We start from the raw sequence: 21,996 nt of genomic DNA on the forward strand, positions 1-21,996 counted from the left end.
TGCCTTTTGCTTCCCAGCCAGTAGAATAAATAAGTATATTTTTCACTTATTTTGATTTCCAGCTTAGCTGTATTTCTTACAAAACACTGTAAAATACTATTTTCTTTTTCCAAGTTTCTCTCCACATCTTTAGTAGCATAATAGTATTGGCTTGGCCCAAAAGTTCGTTCAGGTTTTTCTGTAACATGGAAAAACTTGAACAAACTGTTTGGCCAACCCAATATAGCATTGCTGGGCTTTCAGTCATTTAATTGCTGGTTAAAATATGGAGCAGGTTTGGTGACTTCGTGAGTTGCAGTGGTGCTTTGCAAATTTAAGATTATAACTTCCTGCATTTTATTTCATCTCAATAAAAATCCAAGTAGAATCTTAGGAAGGACATTAAAGAACTTTATTAAAGTTTCTACAAATAATATGCCAAATTTTGTATTGGTTTTTTTAATATACTATAGATTTCTTTTTGCAAAATCCAAGTCTCTTTAACTGTGATAAACTCCATTTCTTTATGTTATATTACTTTATGTTATATTATTATTTTAAGGGTTTTTTTCCCTTAAAAGTAAAATCTTTGTAATCTTTTAACCGCCAGACATTATAATCTTTGAAAAGTTTTATTTGCACATCCTTTAAGTAATTGTGATCTTTTTCATTTTTTCCTCTCTGTTGTTTAGTCCGAAAGAAACTCTACCTTCAAAACCTGTAAAGAAAGAGAAGGAACAAAGGCCACGTCATCTACTCACAGACCTCCCTCTCCCTCCAGAGCTCCCTGGTGGGGATCCATCTCCCCCAGACTCTCCAGAACCAAAGGCAATCACACCACCTCAGCAACCATACAAAAAGAGACCAAAGTGAGTTTTTGGAGGGACCCATCCTTAATTACAGCTTTCTTCCTTACCTTTGGACCTCAACCTACACCTATACACCTATAAGTAGGCTTATAGAGGATTGGGCCTAATGTAGATCTTATTTAATTTTAATGGATAAAATCCTTTCATCTACACTCATAGATACCATGTTGTGTTTTTTAGAAAAGCAATAATTTCCCAATTCCAAGTATACCATGAACATTGATCCCACTGTATCTTTTGAATTCATAATACTTAGCGTATTGAAGAAGAAAAAAATCCTTTAATTCAGAGGGTGTCAACCATGTACACATTAATGAAGAATTAATAGATGTGGGATTTTTTTTCCCCTGAACTACATAAATTGCCATGCCATAAATGTAGTAGAATCTGAGTTTGATCTTCTGATTGTTAGCATTCTTCTCTTGGTAGTAAAAATAGTTGCCATTTGTTGAGCACATATTATTGCCAAAGTTTTATATTTTACTTTCATAGTAACCCTATGATGTAGGGATTATTTTCCCAGTCTATGGTTGAGGAAGCCAGTACTCTAAGGTAGCAGATCTATTGTTATTTGATCTTATGTCTTCCTGAAGCAAAAAAAAAAGAAAATCTGTGAGAGATTAGCCACTGTGAGAGACTGTTTAAACTATTTATTTCATATCATTTGTTCCTGCTTTTTTAATAAACTGATAAAAGACTCAGGAGCCAGAGAAATCATCATAAAAGAATTCTGTTTTGTTCTTTGAATACACTTAGGTAATTTCTTGGCGTGGGTAGGACTCTATGCTTCCACTGCAGGGGGCACGGTTTTGATCCCTGATCAGGATCCCTCAAGCCATGTGATGGAGCCAAAAAAATAAAGAAAGAAAGAAAAAGAAAAAAAGGAATACACTTAATTTTTTAAAATAACTTTTTTGTTTGTTTTTATTTTTGTTTTGCCTTTTTTAGAATTTGTTGTCCTCGTTATGGAGAAAGAAGACAAACAGAAAGTGACTGGGGGAAACGCTGTGTGGACAAGTTTGACATTATTGGGATTATTGGAGAGGGAACCTATGGCCAAGTATATAAAGCCAAGGACAAAGACACAGGTAAATATTGCCACAAAATTTTAGATGTCAGAAGGTTAAAAATTTAGCAGTACTGATGTCTTCAGTGGATTTAGCAAAAGTAAACTTTGAGTTCTTATTTGGTCTCCAAAAGTTATGAAATAGACTAAAATTTTCCAAAAGAATAGTATAATTACTACTGTCTAAAAACCTTCCTCCTTCTGTCCATTGTAAATGTTTTATAATAAGCTTGCTGGGAATTTAAGAGAAGGTAAAAATAAAATTTGTCAGTTGCTCTTTGGTAAGGGGCTAGTCCTTGAAGATAAAATGAAGTAGTTGAATTATTGGTATATTTTAATAATACAAAATTTTTAGGCTTAACAGAATATTGAATTAAACTTTTAAAATCTTTAAAAAAAACAAAGATAAGAAAGAGAACATGAGGATTTTTTTTTTTTTTAAACAGTGTAAAAATATCTGCCATGTAGCATTAAAGTAGGCATTAAGTCTGTTTCAGAGCAAGAGCATATATTGGTTGATTCATGATGGTGGCCAAAAAATGCTAATTGTAATATAACAGTTTGAATTTGTTGTAACAGGAGAGCTAGTGGCCCTGAAGAAGGTGAGACTGGACAATGAGAAAGAGGGCTTCCCAATCACAGCCATTCGTGAGATCAAAATCCTTCGTCAGCTAATCCACCGAAGTGTTGTTAACATGAAGGAAATTGTCACAGATAAACAAGACGCGCTGGATTTCAAGAAGGACAAAGGTACTAGCAAAGAATCATGTTTCTGCATGGGAGATTGGTACATTTTATTTCCCTTTCTTAGCTTGTTTGCCTGTTTGCATTTTTTAACAAGTTGTACTAAAGTCCAGCTTCTTTCTTTAATCCACATCAGAATTAAGATGTTAACAGATTGTTCTTGTGCTGAACAGTGCTTATTTTATAAAATGTCTGTTCGTCATTAGTGTACTCTTACACTTTTAGAAATCATTGTTAATCATTAAAATTAGAGTCTGCTGTTAACACCTAATAAGGCCAGCACATAAACAATATAAGATTCTCCTCCAACCAACATTTTGAAGTCGGGTTTTTTTGGTTTTGTTTTTTACAAATTGTAATAACAATAATGGAAATTAAAACCCAGATTTGACAGTTATTCTCATTTTTACATCCTTCATTTATATGCATCCTTTTTTTTTTTAATGTAGTTTTGTACTCATACAGTTTAGAATCCAAAGCAGGTATTTCTAAAACAGTTTTCAGGTCACATAGTGGTTTATTTTCCTGGATTTGTAACTTTTGTTTATGGGGGATACACTCGTTTGTTGTTTCCATACTTATGTTTGAAGTAGTCTATGTATGACATCCAGCCTACTTTTATTAAAGTAAATCTGAAGGTTTAGAGAGAGGCAGCTGTGAAGAGGTGGCATCTGTGAATATAGCCTGAGATGTTAACAGAGAATATGATTGAAATACATAAAATTAGGAGGGTAATGGATAAAGTTAAGTTGGACTTCTTTACAGAGCCTCATATATTAGCACTAGGGGAGTAATACCTCTTGAGTTTAGTAGAAGTAGTTTTAAAGAAAAGAGGAAATCCTGCTTAGATAAATTTATGAAAGTTAGATTGGAATAGAATTAAGTATACTAGGTATATTTCTGGGTGTTTTTTTTAACCTTTTCTGATTATAAAAATAATACAGTGTATAACTAGTTTCTGTGAGAAAGCGTAAGAAAATGTTAACTGGTTGCTTCTGGAGAGGTGCTTGCTTTTCATCCATGCCCTTCTGTACTGTTTAAATAATTTACCATGTACTGTTTAAATTCTTTTTTAAAAAATCATGAAACAATAGGGGACTTCCCTGGCAGTCCAGTGGTTAAGACTCCGTGCTTCCACTGCAGGGGGCACGGGTTCGATCCCTGGTCGGGGAACTAAGATCTCACATGCTGTGTGGCACAGCCAAAAAATTAAAAAAAAATTTTTTAATCATAAAATAATAAATGAATGAATGGATGTGATGCATGCCCATTGTGGAAAAATTGAAAACATAGGCGAGTAAGAAAAGGAAAATGGCAATCACTTCTCTCCCACTCCCAGTATACCAGCATCCACAGAAGACCACTGTAGTATTAGCATGTTGGCATATTTTTTTCTAGTACTTTATATTTTATATATATTGTATTTATTTTAACATAACCAAGATCAAAATGTATTTAGTGTTTTATAACTTGTCATAAGCAATTTCCTGTATCATTAACATGTTTTAATGACTGTGCATAAAGATAGATGAATCCGAATTTATTTCACCAGTCCTTGTTGAACAATTAGTTGCCAGTTTAAAAAAATATTATAATAGCACTGCATTGAGCATCTTTGTGCATAAATATTTGTATTTTGATTTATTTCTTAATATAGTTTCCTAGAAGTAGAATTATTTGGTCAAATGAATTTTCATATTTAATGTTAGATTGCTTTTAAGAAAGATAGTAATAATTTATGTCCCACCAGTGAGTCCCATCCCACTTTATCCTCCCTATCATTGAGTTTATCTTTTTAAAAAATTGTCATCTTATCTGATAGGTGAAGCATGAATGATATCATTATTTTGGATTGCATTCTTTATATTCTGAATTTTTTTCCATGTCTATCAATTTTACTTATTTTCTCTTTTTTTGAGTTGTCCGTTTGTGTCCTTTATCCACTCCTCTTTTGCAGTTTTAGTGTTTTCTTAATTCATACGAGGGCTTAGCTAAAGATAAGATATTCCTTTAATGCAGTGGTTCTTAACTTTTTGGGGGTCATGAACCTTTTAAAATATCTTATGGATTCACTCTTCAAAAAAATACATTTAAAATGTTGCATACACGTGTGTTTAAAATGTTGTATGCTATTTAGAGAGTTCAAAGAGTCCTTGAAGCCTATCCCCTAGACTAAGAATCCTTGCCTTTATGCTACTGAGAGAAGAATTTTAGGCTGGATGGATCATTGTCTAACTAGGTCTGGTATTTCCTATGTTACAGTATTTGCCTCTATCATGCACTCTGCTGAAAGTGGGAAGATAATGTGGATTTCAAATCTTTCACAGTTCTCTTAGCCTTTTATCTACTTTTAAATTTAGGAAATTGAATTAGATGATTCATTTTTCTTTCAGTTCTTAAATACTATAAATTTCATTAATAATTCGTACTAGGGGCTTCCCTGGTGGCGCAGTGGTTGAGAATCTGCCTGCCAATGCAGGGGACACGGGTTCGAGCCCTGGTCTGGGAAGATCCCACATGCGGCGGAGCAACTAGGCCCGTGAGCCACAATTACTGAGCCTGCGCGTCTGGAGCCTGTGCTCCGCAACAAGAGAGGCCGCGATAGTGAGAGGCCCGCGCACCGCGATGAAGAGTGGCCCCCACTTGCCGCAACTAGAGAAAGCCCTCGCACAGAAACGAAGACCCAACACAGCCATAAATAAAAATAAATAAATAATTAATTAATTAAAAAAAAATAATAATAATTCGTACTAAATGTACCCCTGGCGTATTATGTGAGTGCTGTTAACTAAGGTAAAGATTTCTACAAAATAGTCTTAGACAATGTGTAACAAATGGGCATGGTTGTATAGTACAAATAAAACTCTATTTACAGCAATAGACAGGCCGGATTTGGCCCAAGGGGTCCGTAATTTGCCAACTGATTTAGATCATAAAAGACTAATTATACAATCTAATTGGGGCAGTTGTCCCTTCAGAGAAGTAAGTAGTCCAAAGAGCACTGGACTATGAGTCAGAAAATTAATTCAAAAAATAGTTGTGTTATTTATTGTTAGAATGGGCAAGTTATTCAACTGCTTGAGTTCTGGTTTCTCCATGTATAAAATTAAGTGGTTTTTCCAGAAAGCTTATGGTCAACTCCAAAATGATGTTAAAATTTGACGCATTGTCATTTCGGCATCCTTTTTCTCTTGTTTTTAATTTTTTCCTTCATCCTGTGTAGGAGCCTTTTACCTTGTATTTGAGTATATGGACCATGACTTAATGGGACTCTTGGAATCTGGTTTGGTGCACTTTTCTGAGGATCATATCAAGTCATTCATGAAACAGCTAATGGAAGGACTGGATTACTGTCACAAAAAGAATTTCCTGCATCGGGATATTAAGTGTTCTAACATTTTGCTGAACAACAGGTAACACAGTAACCATATGAGGTTAAGCATTTTCTCCCTCTCTTCTGACACCCTTAGTTTCAGCTAGTTAATTGGGGTTATAGGTAAACCCAGTAATGCACTTCTTTGCATTTACGTACATCTGATGTCTATACCTTAGGAACAGCTTGTGATAGGGGTACTCTGATCAGCAGAGTCTCCAGACTCAGTGTTGGTAAGGACTAAAAGAGGTAGGATTATAAAGGTTTTTTTAAATGCAGACATTTTAGAGAATTACTTACATCCTATAGGAATATTCAAAGAGCTTTTGCCATAGTTAGTAAATAATACTTTTGTGGTCTTAGGCAAATTCAAACACACATCAAGTTCTTAATGACATTCTCCTTTGTTTAGTGGGGAGAAACATACCTGCTCTTTTAACTGCTCTTGAGACTTTCTCAGTTATCGAATTTCAGAGTCAACACAGATGTAGTTGGTGACTGACCTTTCTGCCCAGCACTTACTCCTGGGTTTTAATAGTATAGACAGACAGGAATTTGTTGAAGAACAGTGTTAATTCTTCAGAAGTTTTTATCATCTGCTTTCTTCCTCTTTGGCTATTTGCCTAAATTGCGTTGGTGATATCAGTTGAGATACAGTAGTCTTTGGTGATAGCCCTGCATACTGAGGAATAAAAAGCAAGTCTGGTACCATTGAAATAAGGCCAGTGTTTGGTTCTGTAGGTAGTGGGCTGTTTATAGCCATCTTTGTCTGATGCACCCTTTGTTTTAAATATTTCTGATCAGTTCTATTTAACAAACATTATCTAGATGGGAATATGGAATGGTTATGACATATTTCCTGTCTTTGTGGAGTAGGGTGACCAACTCTCCAGTGTTGCCTGAGACTGTCCTGGTTTTAGCACTAAAAGTCCCACATGGGATGGTTGGTCCCTGAAGATTTCAGAGTTTAGTAGGGAAGCCAAACAAATAAGTTGCTCAATTCAATAAACATTTATTAAGCTTTTTTTTTTTTTCCCCTTGAATTTGGGAGCATTTGGGAAGATGCAGTGTTGAGGAATGAATAGGAATTTATCAGCAAGGCTGACAACAGAGGTTCACACTTCTAGGCAAAAGAAGAGTGCATGTACAAAAGCACATAAATGTGAAGATAACATGTTATGTTTGGAAAACTGTAAAGGAGTCAGTATTGCTAGGGCAAGAAGAGTGAAGCACATAATGGCAAGAGATGAAGCTGGACAGTTGCAAGGAGCCAATTTAAAGATCTTGTATATCTTGCTAAGGAGCTTAAATTTTATTTACAGGTAACAGCCATTGAAGGGTGCTGGTTAATTTTTTGTTTTTAAATTATACAATTAATGCATTATTATATTAATTGTACAAATTACTGTAAAATTGTTATTTGTACTTAAATATCTTTTTTAGACAAAACACGATATTAAAAATATCATTCCTTTCTGGAGACTTCCCTGGCGGTCCAGTGGTTAAGACTTCGCCTTCCAATGCGAGGGGTGTGGGTTCCATCCCTGGTCAGGGAGCTAAGATCCCACATGCCTCACGGCCAAAAAAACCAAAACATAAAACAGAAGCAGTATGGTAACAAGTTCAATAAAGACTTTAAAAATGGTCCACAACAACAACAAAAAAGTCTTAAAAGAAAAAAAAATTATATATATATATATATATATACATATATATGTCATTCCTTTCTGTCACTATCCCTGTGATCCACCACAATTCTCATTAAAGCTGGGCTTGGTTAATCTGTATCCACAGTAATAGTGCTTCAGAAATTTGATGATGGCTATCATCTTGCAGCTTTCTGGACTATAGTATTAATATACTTTTTTCTGTTCCTTTTGCTCCTCTATTGGGGGAAGTTTCAGGCCAGGGAATAACTGCAGTCCTGCTTGGTGTCCTTTCTGGTGGGTCAGGCCCCTTTCTGTCCCTGACTTCCCATATTCAGGAAGCTGATAAGGTTTTAGACTAAAGTGAATTTCCTTCTCAGGTTGCTAAGCAGGATGCAGGAGTCTCATGGTCTAGTCTGATCCAGCCAGCCTCTGCTCTTGCCCATTTACTTCTGTCTACACAGAGACTTCTGGGTGAGATGGCCTAGAGAGGAGTCCTCAGGTGGACAAAGAGAAAGCATTGACGAGAGAGGGAGGAGAGCAGCGTTGGGCTCCATGATGTTTATTTTTTTTATTTTTAGTTTTTAAATGGGAATTATTTATTTATTTATTTATTTATTTATTTATGGCTGTGTTGGGTTTTCGTTTCTGTGCGAGGGCTTTCTCTAGTTGCGGCAAGTGGGGGCCACTCTTCATCGCGGTGCGCAGGCCTCTCACTATCGCGGCCTCTCTTGTTGCGGAGCACAGGCTCCAGACGCGCAGGCTCAGTAATTGTGGCTCACGGGCCTAGTTGCTCCGCGGCATGTGGGATCTTCCCAGACCAGGGCTCGAACCCGTGTCCCCTGCGTTGGCAGGCAGATTCTCAACCACTGCGCCACCAGGGAAGCCCCATGCTGTTTATTTTATCTTAATTACACAAGTATAAATGACACCAAATTATTTTAGATATAGGAGAGACATAATTAGTCTTCTGTTTTAGAAACATCACTAAATGGTCACTATATAGCGTGTGGACTGGAGGCAGAGAGACTTATTAAGAACAATGTAAGAAATGGTCAGTGCTTGAACTAACCAAGGCATTGTTAGAAGAGGATGGACAGGATGGACTTGGTAGACCAGTAGACTTTGATGAGTGAGTGAATGGTGGCGAATGAATCAAAGTTCTTTAACTCAAAGATTTCTGTCCTAAGAAACTATCTAGATGGGTGGCACAGTGGTCAATATAGGGAATACAGAAGGAACAGCAGGATGCGTCGGGGGAAGAGTAAACCCCTTTTGGATATGTCTGTTATATATCCAGGGTAGTGATGTCAAATAGGCATATGGTCACATGGGAGTTTCAAACTAGCAGTGTAGATTCAGGAGTTATCAAGCATAGAAAAGATGTGAGAAGATGGAACCCGAGGGGCTGATTAGACAGATAGGAAGAAAATAAGGAAATATGAATGCAAAATAGGCAGGTTTAAGAAATGAGTGGTCATAGATGTCAGGTGATGCAGGTAGATTTTAAGACCCAAGGAGAGAATCTGAAAATTAAAAGGTCAGTGGTGAAAGTGTGGGGTAAGTGGGTGGGTAGCACAATTAATGGGAAGGTGATTGTAGGTGTGACTTCAGTTTTTTGTATTTATTAATTTTTTATTAAAGAAGCAGAGGTTTGAGCATATTTAAATGCTAAGCAAAAAGAAAATCAGTAAAGAGGGGGAAGTTGAAGATTCAAGAAAGAACCAAAGTAATTTAAAGAAACGAGTTTCTAAAGGAGATGGGGTCAAGGCCAGAGGTGGTAATACTGATTATCCTTGAATAAGAAAAGAGATTGACGCACTTTTTCTGTAATTGAAGGGAAAAGAGAAAGCAAGGTTAGAGGTGTAAATAAGTTTATAGGTAAAAATATGTTAAATAGGTCCCACCTGATGGCTTCTGTTTCCAATGAAAAAGGTTATTTACTGAGAGTGAGGGGGTGGGGGATGGATTAGGAAATATGCTAGGTGCTGGTGATGTTTAGGTCTAGCCTCATTTTCCATAAGTGTATATCTATTGCCATTTTAACTTTCAGTCCTACCGTAGTAGGACTTGCCTTGAGTCTTGGGATCAAAGTAAGGATGCCAAGAAATTTGAGGAATGCTTTTTGTCTCAATATAGGGCTCAAGTCAGCTATTTCTTTCCTTTTTGCTTCTCTCAGAATTTGCTTATAAATCGAACTTAAAATGTGATGATGTCTGGGACAGGTGGGTAAGGTGCCCATAATCTTTACTAGGAATGGTAAGAGTTGATTTAATGTAAAATTTCGTTGCTAGTAGTTTTTTTGTTTTAATATTTTGTCCCATTGCTCAGACTTTGAGGAGCACCTCCTAGAAGAGCCCTTTTTTTTTTCTCTTCTATCTCACTTTTCTGCTTGATCTGAGCTATCAGGCACCTGAGATATCCCCAGTCCCTTAAAAAAGGTGAATTGGCTTTTCATTCCGCAAGACGTAACGCAAACTGTAAATGCGAATAAATAGACTACACAAGAATTTAGATAAATATGGTTAATCCAAAATAGTTAATAATGGTTTTTAAATAGTTTCCCAACATTTTATGTTGCATTTTATTAAAATATTGCTTGACATCACTGTCAAAGACAGAATATTTAGCAGAATGAAACGTGGATGTGATCCTTTTAAGGGAGTGGTTCTCAAAGTGTGGTTCTCAGATCAGCACCATTGGCATCACCTGTGGGCTTGTTGCAAATGCGGATTCATGGACCATGACCTACTGAATCAGCATCTCTGGGAATGGGGCCCAGAAAACGTTTAACAAGCTTTCCAGGTGATTCTTATTTCATATTAACGTTTGAGAACCCCTCTAAAGTCATAATTGTGTATCTTTATGGTATAGGAAGTGATGGCAGTTTGTTGGTAGAAGGGGCCTTGTTCATCATAAAAATTGTTTGTTCAGATCGAAGGTATGTTCTCTGTTTGAAAAATCTGTTATAGCCACAGAATTGTTGCAGTTTACTTTTTGTTATGAAAAATGTCAAATTATAAGAAAAAGTTGAGACACTAATATAATTAATAATACATATACAATTAACATTTTGCTATATTTGCTCCCTTTTTATTTTTCTGCCTGACGTATTTTAAAGTAACTTACTGATATCATTACGTTTGATCCAGTGGTTAGGACTCGGCCCTTTTACTGCTGTGGCCCAGGTTCAATCCCTGGCTGGGGAACTAAGATCTCCAATGCCCCGTGGCGTGGCCAAAAAAAAAAAAGCCTTTTGTATAGCTAGTTTATTCAAACCAGAATCAGTCAAGGATTATGAATTGGATTTGGTTGTTAGGCCTCTTAAATCTCTCTTAATCTAAAACAGCCTGTTCCTTTTTTCCCCAACAGTAGGTATTTAATCTAGCAGGTTCTAGCCACTGTTGTTTGCCAAGAAATAAAAGAAATATTTAGTTAAGGAGTCAAATCCAAAAATACAGTAGTAGTGCAAAAAAAAAACTCCCTAAGGCTTTGTATAGTGGAGTCGTCAAAAGAGGCTTAATCTGGCAGAGTGATCATTAAGAGTAGAACTAAAAGAGCAGAGGTTAAAAATTCATTTTTGTAATTCCTTTAACTCCTAAATTAGCACTTGACTTTTTAGGTGTAATTTGGAGGCTGCTGTTGTTACTTATGAAAATAATTAATTTTTGTTTTACAGTGGGCAAATCAAACTAGCAGATTTTGGACTTGCTCGGCTCTATAATTCTGAAGAGAGGTGAGTCATTCAACAAAATTACATGTGGGAAATAGGAAAGAATCTTTTTCATTCTTGGATATGCTAGTATTCTGCAAATTGCAATAACTCTCAGAGTTCCCTAATTTTCTAAATGTGTTACCACCTAGATTTTAGACAGTAAATTCTATCTAAATTCTTGAATCTGCCTTAGACTGAAATAAATCAACTCAAATTGGAATGGAAGTTATTTCTTCATCCCCTTCTGTCCAGTTTACTTTTGAACTCTTAGGGTTGCTATGGAGCTGTTTTGATGATCCTGTCTCCAGTTGGCAGCTATTTTAATTTGCATTTAATTGTACAAGTATTTTTCATCAGAAACCGTTGTAACCATTGTAAATTTATGTCATGGTTATGTTTTACATTTCAGCCGCCCTTATACAAACAAAGTCATTACTCTGTGGTACCGACCTCCAGAACTTCTGCTGGGAGAGGAGCGTTATACGCCAGCGATAGATGTTTGGAGCTGTGGGTAAGGCTTTTTTCACCTTTTCTTTTGTTTGTAACTCACATACTGTTGAATTTGTATCCTGTTTTATCTCTACATTGGCTTTTTGCCGCTTTTCTTTAAGTTCAAAAGGATGGGGATCAACTTTTAGCCAGATTTCAAAGAAATCTGTTGAATATTTCTTAATATCAGACACATTTTTTTTTTTTAACATTTCCCCAATTTTCTTTTTTTTTTTTTTAAGCTTACTTTGAATTTGGATCCAAATACATTCAAATAAGGCTCATAGATTGTAATTGATTATCTCAAGTCTTTTAATTATAGACTCCCCCTCCATCTCTCTTAGGTTTTTTTTCTCCCCTCTTATAATTTTTTTAGAAGAAACTAGGTCATTTGTCCTACAGAATTTCCCATAATCTGGACTTTGCTGGTTGCATTCTCATGGTGATCTTTTAGCATGGTTCTCTATTTTTTTTATTTCCTGTAAATTGTAGGTGAATTCAGGTTTGATTCCCAACACCCACTGACCCTGAAACTATTTTACAGGTGGTTTTGAGTACTTCTGACAGATTACATAGGCACTTGTGCATCAAAGTTGGGGGTAGGAAGCAGTGGGAGCCTCTGCCCATAGTACAGGCAATAACTGGATACATTATCTGTAGAGAACTTAAAAACAATTAAAAAATCCATTATAAATTAGTCTACTTTTTATTATCCTCTTATACAAGCAGTTCTAAACAATGTCTAATAAAATATTCATCCCTATCGGAGCAGATTTACACATACACACACCACTTTACATAATACGTAGTTGTCTCTTTTTGAAATGTTATTAGCTATTAATGATCCACATCCATCAATCCATTTGTGGTTGTTTTGTGATACGATATTCTAATCATTTTATTCTTTCTTGAAATAAAGATAGTTTATCTATTTGGCTAACTTTGGGTACAAATGATGCAGAAAAGGTTTAATTAGGGAGTTCCCTGGTGGTGCAGTGGTTAGGACTCCATGCTTTCACTTCTGAGGGCCTGGGTTTGATCCCTGGAAGGGGAACTAAGATTCCACAAGCTTCATGGCACAGCCAAAAAAAAAAAGTTGAAAAGGTTTAACTAAAGGTTGAATTCTTTCATTTTATTTACCAGTTTTCAAAATAATGAGGTGGCTTACTATTATCCTCCAAAGATGACCAAAGAGAAGTTATTTGGGATTTGTTTTTTAGTTTCATTATGAACTCATGGATTTAAACAAATTTGACATGTTTTAATTCATTGTAGTTATCATCCTTATTCCTCTTCAAACTGTCCAGTCTTTGGTCAGTGGGAGTTTATGCAGGTTAATTCTTGGGACCTTTTGACTCAACCATATTAGTCTTTGATAGCCTTCACTGTTTTCTGGTTCTAGGCTCATCCTGTTCATTTCCTGCCACAGACCTGGAATTGGCCATTTCTCTAAGGAGTCTTAGTTCCTTTTAGTACAAAACGATACTTAGAGGCCACAATTTGTATGTTAGGGGCATAGACATTTTAAATGGGCTGTGTTAGTTGTTTCATTTTTTTTAATATATAAATTAATTTAATTAATTTATTTTTGGCTGCGTTGGGTCTTTGTTGCTGCACGCGGCCTTTCTCTAGTTGAGGCAAGCAGGGGCTACTCTTTGTTGCCGTGCGCAGGCTTCTCACTGCGGTGGCTTCTCTTGTGGAGCATGGGGTCTAGGCACGTGGGCTTCAGTAGTTGTGGATTGCGGTCTCTAGAGCGCAGGCTTAGTAGTTGTGGCACATGGGCTTAGTGACTCCGCGGCATGTGGGATCTTCCCGGACCAGGGCTCGAACCCGTGTCCGCTGCATTGGCAGGCGGATTCTTAACCACTGCGCCACCAGGGAAGTCCCCTAGTTAATTGTTTCTTACACTGTATGATTTATGCATGCACACTGACCTTGACCTCCATACTTTAGGATTCTGACACACATACTTCCCAGTGGAGCATATCACTTTTTTCCATTCTTTCTCTCCTCTGTTAACGTCATTCTTTAAAAGGAGCAGTATAGGGCTTTTATTTCAAAATTCAAAAGGGTGATGGAGAAAGAGCATGATTTCTGTAGTAACCTACCCAATTCAAATGAAGCTTTAGTTAAATTTTACTGACCAAGCTGGGCGTGTTTGTGTTCTGGACTATTTGCTCTAACAGTATTAGCATTTAAATTGTCACAACCAGGCTCTAAAGTTAATGCCCCATTAAGATGCACAGGGAAAGTTCATAGCTCTGTTGGTGCTATTTCTGTGCAACCTGCTACATCAGTGCAGTAGCAAAGTGTTGATTACATAATGATGTCTTCTCCACCAAAGGACTGGAAACTGAAATAAAACAAAACACAATTGGAAATTAAAATTATAGAAAATTATACTTTCTTTAAAGCTCAGTGACTCATTGAATTGAGATTTTGCTTGACTTTTGATGTGCACTTACTGCTTTGGTGATCCATGGTAGTCTCTCTGAAGATATTTTTGTGGGATGTTCTTGACAGAATTAATTGATGGAGCAGTTCAGTTTGAAAATCAGGGGAGAAACCAGAAAGACTAGTACAACACATTATACCTAGAGTCTGAAAACTCATCAGGGTTTGTTCTTTCTGCGTTTTATTCTACATGTTGTGATAACACTGTATTTGGAATTTGATTTGGCTGTTAATATTAGAAACAGAATTAAATTTTACTTATGCTTTTCTTTCTTTGGATAAGGTTTGTGAGAATATTGGAAATAAGAATTTGAGGTTAACAAATGCTAAAAGAAAGGTGCTAATAACTTTAAAAGCTGGGTTTGTTTGCTTTCTCAAATTTTGTCAAGCTAAAGAATTTCAAAGTTAAACTATATACAGTTGTCCCTCTGTATCCACAGGAGGATTGGTTCCGGGACCCCCTGCATCCAAAACGCGGGGATGCTCAAGTCTGTTATATTAAATGGTGTAGTGTTTGCATATAACCTACACACACCCTCCCACATATCCTCCAGTATACTTTCAGTCATCTCTGATTACTTATAATACCTAATACAATGTAAATGCTGCATAAATAGTTGTAAATACAATGTAAATGCTGTGTAAATAGTTGCCAGTGTGGCAAATTTAAGTTTTGCTTTTTGGAACTTTCTGGAATTTTTTTTCTAAATATTTTCAGTCCATGGTTGGTTAAATCTATGGATAGGAACCTATGGATACGGAGGGCTGACTGAAAACATTGGTTTGGGGAATATTTGTAAATTAATCTCATTTCAGAGCACAGGTTAGAAGAGATTCATTGTTCACTTTTTTCTTCCCCACTTTTTGAAAAAATAATATTTCAGGCATACAAAAAAGTATAGAGTATTCGTGTAATTTTTTTCATGTTTTAAATTTATTTTGAAATAATTTTAAATGTACAGAAAAGATGCTAGAATAGTACAAAGAACTTTAGTATAACCTTTATCCAGGTTCACTGATTTTTTTTAACCTTTCAATTGAGATTTACAATAAACTGCATATATTCAAAGTATATAATTTAAGTATTGATATATTATTTATATACACCAGTGAAACCGTCACCAAGGTCACCTCCAAAATTTTCCATGTGCTCCTTTGTAGTCCCTCTTTAGTGTCCATACCATCCCATTCCCAGGCAACCACTGTTCTGCTCTCTATCACTTTAGATTGATTTCCATTTCTAGAATTTTATGTAAACAGAATCATACTATATATGCTCTTTTTTCCCTATGGCATCTTTTACTCAGCATTAATTATTTTGAGATCATTTGTGTTAGATTCACTAATTTTTAACATCTTGCCACATTTCCTTTTATATTCACATATGTATATATTATGTGGTATGTATATGTATTATACATATGTACTTATATATAATACAACGTACAATATATACATAGAATAAAATGTGCGTTTATATATGTATACCATATATGTTTTTCCAGAACTATTTGAAAGTAGTTCTATGTATCATGCTCCTTTCCCTCTTAATATTTAATGTACATTTCCTAAGAACAAAGATATTCTCTTATAATCACAGTATAATTATCAAATTCAGGGAATTTAACATTGATACAATGTATTTAATAGAGTACTTTAACCTACATTCCATACTCTGATTTTGTCGGTACCCTCATAATATCCTGGAAACAACACTTCACCTGATAGAGGATCCAGTCCATTATCATATACTACATTTAGTTTTCATTCTTTAATCTGGAACAGTTCCTTAGCCTTTTTTTGGTTTTGATTTTGGCTGGAATATTCCATAAGTGTTCTTTTTTAAGTTTAGTTGATTTATAATATTAGTTTCAGGTGTACAACATAGGGATTCAGAATTTTTGTACATTATGTTTCATTTAAAGTTACTATAAAGTATTGACTATATTCCCTGTACTACATGTACAATGTATCTTTGTAGCTTACTTGTTTTATACATAGTAGTTTGTAGCTCTTAATCCCCTACCCCTATCTTGCCCTTCTCCAAGTCCCTCTCCCCACTGGTAACCACTAGTTTTTTCCCTCTATCTGTGAGTCTATTTCTGTTTTGTTATATTCATTCATTTGTTTTATTTTTTAGATTCTACATATTAATGATAATATACAGTATTTGTCTTTCTCTATCTGACTTATTTCACTAAGCATAATACCCTCTAGGTCCATCCATGTTGTTGCAAATGGCAGAATTTCATTCTTTTTTACTTCATAAGTGTTTTTTTTTTAAGGTATTACATTTGTATTTACATGAACCCTGTTTGCCTCTTACTGATGATGTTAATTTTGGTCACTTGGTTAAGGTGTTGTCTTTTTTCCACACTAAATTAGCAGTTTTCCTTTTGTAATTAATAAGTAATTTGTGGAGAGATACTTGGAGACTGTGTAAATATGTCAATATAGTTTTGAAAGGCCTTTTCAAAATGGTAAAAGTGTTTAAGCATAATATGTTTGAAAGTCCTATTGAAACTGATCCTGACTGATGACAATAAACTTTTCTTTACAAATACAGTGCCAAGAGGGCTGTACATGTACATAGTGTACATTCTGCAGAGCAGATGAATGAAAAAGGCTAATATTCTTTTTATTGAAACTGCTGAGCATCTTTGTAAAATTGAAGTGTGTGTTTTTTAGTGTTTAGTTATTTCCTAAATTTACAGTGGAATTGATAGAAAAGGCTTCTTGACTCCTTTTTTCTGCTTATAGACTGTCCTTTATAGGTGGCAAAAGTTTGATCTACCAGCAAATCTAAATCCTTTGTACTATTTTCACTGCAAGAAATATTTTCTTTTATGAAACTCAGACCCTGAGTTTTGGGCTTATTTAGTATATCAGATACAGTCTGATATAGTATAAAAGTTTATTGAGACACACTTTAAATAGGCTCCAGGGATTTCTCTTCTGACCTCTCAATTTTATTCTTTCTAGATGCATCCTTGGGGAACTGTTCACAAAGAAGCCAATTTTTCAAGCCAATCTGGAACTGGCTCAGCTAGAACTGATCAGGTACAGCTGTGCATGTGCTCTGAGTGCCCAGGGGTGATAGGTAATCTCATCCTCTAATTTCTAACACTTTTCAGTCATTCTACTAAGTGAGTTCATGCTCCTTATGTCTACGTAAGTTTCTCTTCACTCAGTCAGGTTTACCATATATTTTGTCATGGGTTGTATATGGAAAGAAGTTGTATTCCATCTATTTCTTAGGTCTTTCTTTGCATTTTTTTTTTATTAGTTCTTCATATAAAAGCATGCTGTTTTCAGGATAGCTGTTCCATTCTTACTTAGGTTAGATTAAGATCAACTTTATCCAGCAAACATTCGTTGAGCCTGTTCTATAACAAATTCCTATCTCTGTTAAACTTTAGGATTCAGAGATAAATAAGATAGGTCCCTGCCTTCAAAGAACTCAGAGTTTAGTAAGTGATGCATCAGGTAAACAGATAATTATAAAAGGGAGCCTGTAATAGAGGATTTTGGGAAAGTCTGGGGTTGGGATGGAATTTGAGTTTTGTTTTTTGTTTTATTTCTCTTCAGTAAGATTAAGGGGAAGAATACGACAGGCTAATGTAGACTTTTTTTTAAAGGTGGTGTGTAACTCATGTGTTATGCAGTAAATTCAGTTTTCCATCAAAATTCCAGTCTTAGGCTCTCTTCTGCTAGTTTTCCCTTTGAGGGACATTATAGGACCAGCTCAGCTCTTTGAAATTAATACTAACTGAACAGAACAAAATTGGTAGTTGAAACCTATGTGGAGGATTAAGAACATGTTTTACAAAACCAAATCTGTGGATCATTTTGGGCTATTGTGCCAGTATTTTCTCTTCACCATCGTGTAACCAGTCTTTCTGTCCTGTTCCTTCTGTCCTTAAAGCAGTGTGGTCAGGTTTAACCTCTCTGCATGCCTTTTAACTTAATAAGCCAAGATCCCCCAGACCTGAGGAGGTAATAATTTCTGCTTCTAGAATCTCCAGAATTTATGGTGCTGACTCACTCACTTCCTTGTTCTTGCTTTTTGCTTTGTTTTCAGTCGACTCTGTGGTAGCCCTTGTCCAGCTGTGTGGCCTGATGTTATCAAGCTGCCCTACTTCAATACAATGAAACCGAAGAAGCAATATAGAAGGCGCCTACGAGAAGAATTCTCTTTGTGAGTTTGACAGATATGTACATCTAGTTTCCGTGTTTGGCTGTTGTTTGGACTTGACTTTTTCCTAGTGAGTTAGTGCTTTTTCCTAGGGAGTGACTTTTTCCTAGGGAGTTAGTGCTGTCCCAATTTATTATGAAAACACACCATAGGAAAACATTTTATTTTTGAGCAGTATGAGTTTTATCATAGCCCTTTTGTAATTTTCTCATATGGAGGCTTTAGCTGATAGAAAACCATTTTATTTTGAATGATATATAAGTTTTCTCATAGTCCTTTTGATCTTCCTAAAACAAAAAGAGAATGAAACTGCTGGCTTCATGTTTTCTACCTGTATTACTATTGCATTTCTTGAATCCATTGTGGGAGTAAATCTGCTTGCTTGTTTAGCCAGGTTCCAACTCCCTTCCCATAGTTTTACATGGAGCTGGAAATTCAGAGACCTTTGACATAAGGTTATCGGTTTAAGAACTGTGGGGTCATTGTGAACTCATTCTTTCTCTCTTCCTTTTCACAGCATTCCTTCAGCAGCACTTGATTTACTGGACCACATGCTGACGTTAGATCCTAGCAAACGTTGTACAGCTGAACAGACCCTACAGAGTGACTTCCTTAAAGATGTCGAGCTCAGCAAAATGGATCCTCCAGAGTAAGTGCTGGTGACCATGTAGTGACCCTAAACCTTCCCGAGGCTTCAGGAGATGAGAAACTCAAGATAATAGGTTTTTTGAAAAAGGAACTGCAGTGGCCAACCAAATAAAGAGGTGTCCTTGAGTATTATGGTTGATAAGAAGTTTATTGCTTTATGTTTTTTTCTTAAAGAATAGATTTAGATATGATATTTGTTCTAACTGGACTCATGCTATCTTCTTTTGTCCCTGGATCCCCAGCATATTGCTCTATATAATCTCTTTGAAAGTATTCCTTCTAATTTTTGCTGTTAACCATTTCATCTTTCTTAATTCCCTATGTCTGCGGTGACCATGTTATCCCACACGTGCAAGGACAGTTCTAATTTTAAATAGTTTGTCTCACTATCAAGCCATATGTCCTGAATTTTGATATAGAAAATATGGTCTATGAATGTGTCTTTCTTCCATCAGAATCTTATTAATTTCCTGTATTGTATGAGATCCTCAGAGGTTCTACACTCACATCTCACATTCTGATAGATAAAAATCTTTGACTCTCACTGACAGCATTATAGCTTTCATGTCAGAGTTTTTGGGCATTTCTTTCTTATAGAAGTACTGTGTATCTTAAATGTATGAGATGTTAGTACACAAACAGGTAATATCTACAAATCTGATAATCCAAAGAAATGTTCGAATTCATTTATTGTGTTTGAATTTTGATACATTGAATGTGATTGAAATATGTAAGCTTTTTAGTAAAAATTGGAAACTTGTTATAGAGAAATTTTGGCTATGATAATCTTTATTGTGGTAAGGTTTGACTTACTGGAATTTATTGAGTATAGGAAAGTCTGGAAATATATTAAAATATACTAATAAACCTCACAAATGAAAATATCCAGTCATGAAATTCAGTGGGCAGAAAGAAGAAAGAACCAGTTTTTTGGTCCTTACAGACCAAGTAATACATAAATTGATTTTACACAGAGGTGATTTAATCATGATATGCTCTTGTGGTTCCAAGATTTAAATTACCACCTTGCCTGGACTTTTTGTAGATATTAACAAGGCAGTCACCTCTGTTCTATTTATTCCCAACTGAAACTTGACCAGTAAAGGTCTCCTTTATTTTTGTTATGCCAAGCAAGAACAGTTATAAAACTTAACTGTTTGACTGGAATATGGGCATTTATATAGCAAGTGTGTCTCTGGTATTAGCAAGATCTTCATTTCTCACTGTAGAAAGAAATTCTTTGGGCTTTTGGATTTTTAGTTTCTCAGACTACCATATGCCATGATTCTATTTACACTGCTACTCTCTGTTTACTAACTTTTCTGGTTATTTTTATATTTTCCTTATCCTTTCTATTTCCCCTTGCTCTTTGCCTTCCCATTTTATTTTATTTTATTTATTTTTAAAAATTTATTAATTTATTTTTGGCTGCGTTGGGTCTTCATTGCTGCGCGCGGGCTTTCTTTAGTTGCAGGGAGCGGGGGCTACTCTTTGTTGCGGTGTGTGGGCTGCTCATTGTGGTGGCTCCTCTTGTTGCGGAGCACGGGCTCTAGGTGCACGGACTTCAGTAGTTGTGGCTTGCGGGTTCTACAGCGCAGGCTCAGTAGTTGTGTCACATGGGCTTAGTTGCTTCGCGGCATGTGGAATCTTCCCGGACCAGGGATCGAACCCAGCGTGTCCCCTGCATTGGCAGGCGGATTCTTAACCACTGCGCCACCAGGGAAGCCCCTGCCTTCCCATTTTAATCTCTTGTTCCTCCATTCACTCACTACTGCATTCCCACACACATTTCTTTTGTCTTTTTCCAGCCTCCCCCACTGGCAGGATTGCCATGAATTATGGAGTAAGAAACGGCGACGGCAGCGACAAAGCGGTGTTTTGGTAGAAGAGCCACCTCCACCCAAAGCCTCTCGAAAAGAAACTATCTCAGGGACAAGTGCTGAGCCTGTGAAGAACAGCAGCCCAGCACCACCTCAGCCTACTCCTGGCAAGGTGGAGCCTGGGGCTGGGGATGCAATAGGTCAGTGCTGGGATAGAGCCGTTGTGCTTTTACTAAGCACGTGGCAGATTTTGAAGGTCAAGTGCAAGGGTGTGTGTGTGTGTGTGTGTGTGTGTGTGTGTGTGTGTGTGTGTTTTAATTTAAGATTAGTTTACCCATGGCTCCCTAACATAACTGGAGCCCTGTTTATGTTAGATTTGTTAAGACCTTCTTAGAATTTAATCATGTTAAGTCACAATTGCTAAATGTAGTTAGTTCTGTAGACTGTTATTTGATCTAAATATATCAAAAACTGTGTAATAATGAATTATTATAAACAACAAGGTAGCTCTCCTGTGGTGCAACCATTTTTTCTGAACTACAGCTATTCCTTCCTTGGCTCATTTTTCCTTCCTTGTCCACTTAAAACAGTGGTTTTCAGTGCTGGCTGCATATTAGAATCATCTAAAAAGCTTTAAATGTAAACACCTGCAAACAATTGCCAGGTCTCTAGGGATGGGACCTGAGGCTTCTGAATTTTAAAATCTCTCCTATTCTCATTGTAAAGCAATTATACTCATAATAAAGATATTAAAAAAACAAAAACCAAACAAACAAAAAAACCTCTCCTATTCTGATGTACAGTAAGGGTTGAAAATCACTGACCTTGAAGAATATAGATAAAATGAAGTCACTTTTACTCACAATACAGAGATGTTTTAATTAGTCCCTGTATTTTTAAGTGAAAATATAAAGAATAACAAATGTGTCATGACAGTTGGAGGCATGAAAAATGAGACATTCAAAATGAAACTTCATTCATTGGACATTGTAAGTTGC

At 36.1% G+C, this 21,996-nt stretch overlaps 1 protein-coding gene across 4 annotated transcripts in view; it reads left to right on the plus strand.

Annotated features, from left to right (window-relative positions):
* Positions 1-21,996, plus strand: part of CDK12 (cyclin dependent kinase 12) — a 48,002-nt gene that overhangs the window by 16,628 nt on the left and 9,378 nt on the right. For all 4 annotated transcript variants that reach the window (XM_082373448.1, XM_082373449.1, XM_082373450.1 and 1 more), the window contains exons 3-12: positions 672-848; positions 1,797-1,936; positions 2,494-2,664; positions 5,882-6,071; positions 11,357-11,413; positions 11,802-11,903; positions 17,318-17,395; positions 18,417-18,533; positions 19,048-19,179; positions 20,987-21,198. In XM_082373448.1, the coding sequence (XP_082229574.1) occupies positions 672-848; positions 1,797-1,936; positions 2,494-2,664; positions 5,882-6,071; positions 11,357-11,413; positions 11,802-11,903; positions 17,318-17,395; positions 18,417-18,533; positions 19,048-19,179; positions 20,987-21,198 (1,376 nt within the window). The remainder of the gene's footprint in view (positions 1-671; positions 849-1,796; positions 1,937-2,493; positions 2,665-5,881; positions 6,072-11,356; positions 11,414-11,801; positions 11,904-17,317; positions 17,396-18,416; positions 18,534-19,047; positions 19,180-20,986; positions 21,199-21,996) is intronic.

This window comes from Balaenoptera borealis (genome assembly GCF_965194805.1).
Source record: "Balaenoptera borealis genome assembly, chromosome: 20".
Taxonomy (NCBI): domain Eukaryota; kingdom Metazoa; phylum Chordata; class Mammalia; order Artiodactyla; family Balaenopteridae; genus Balaenoptera; species Balaenoptera borealis.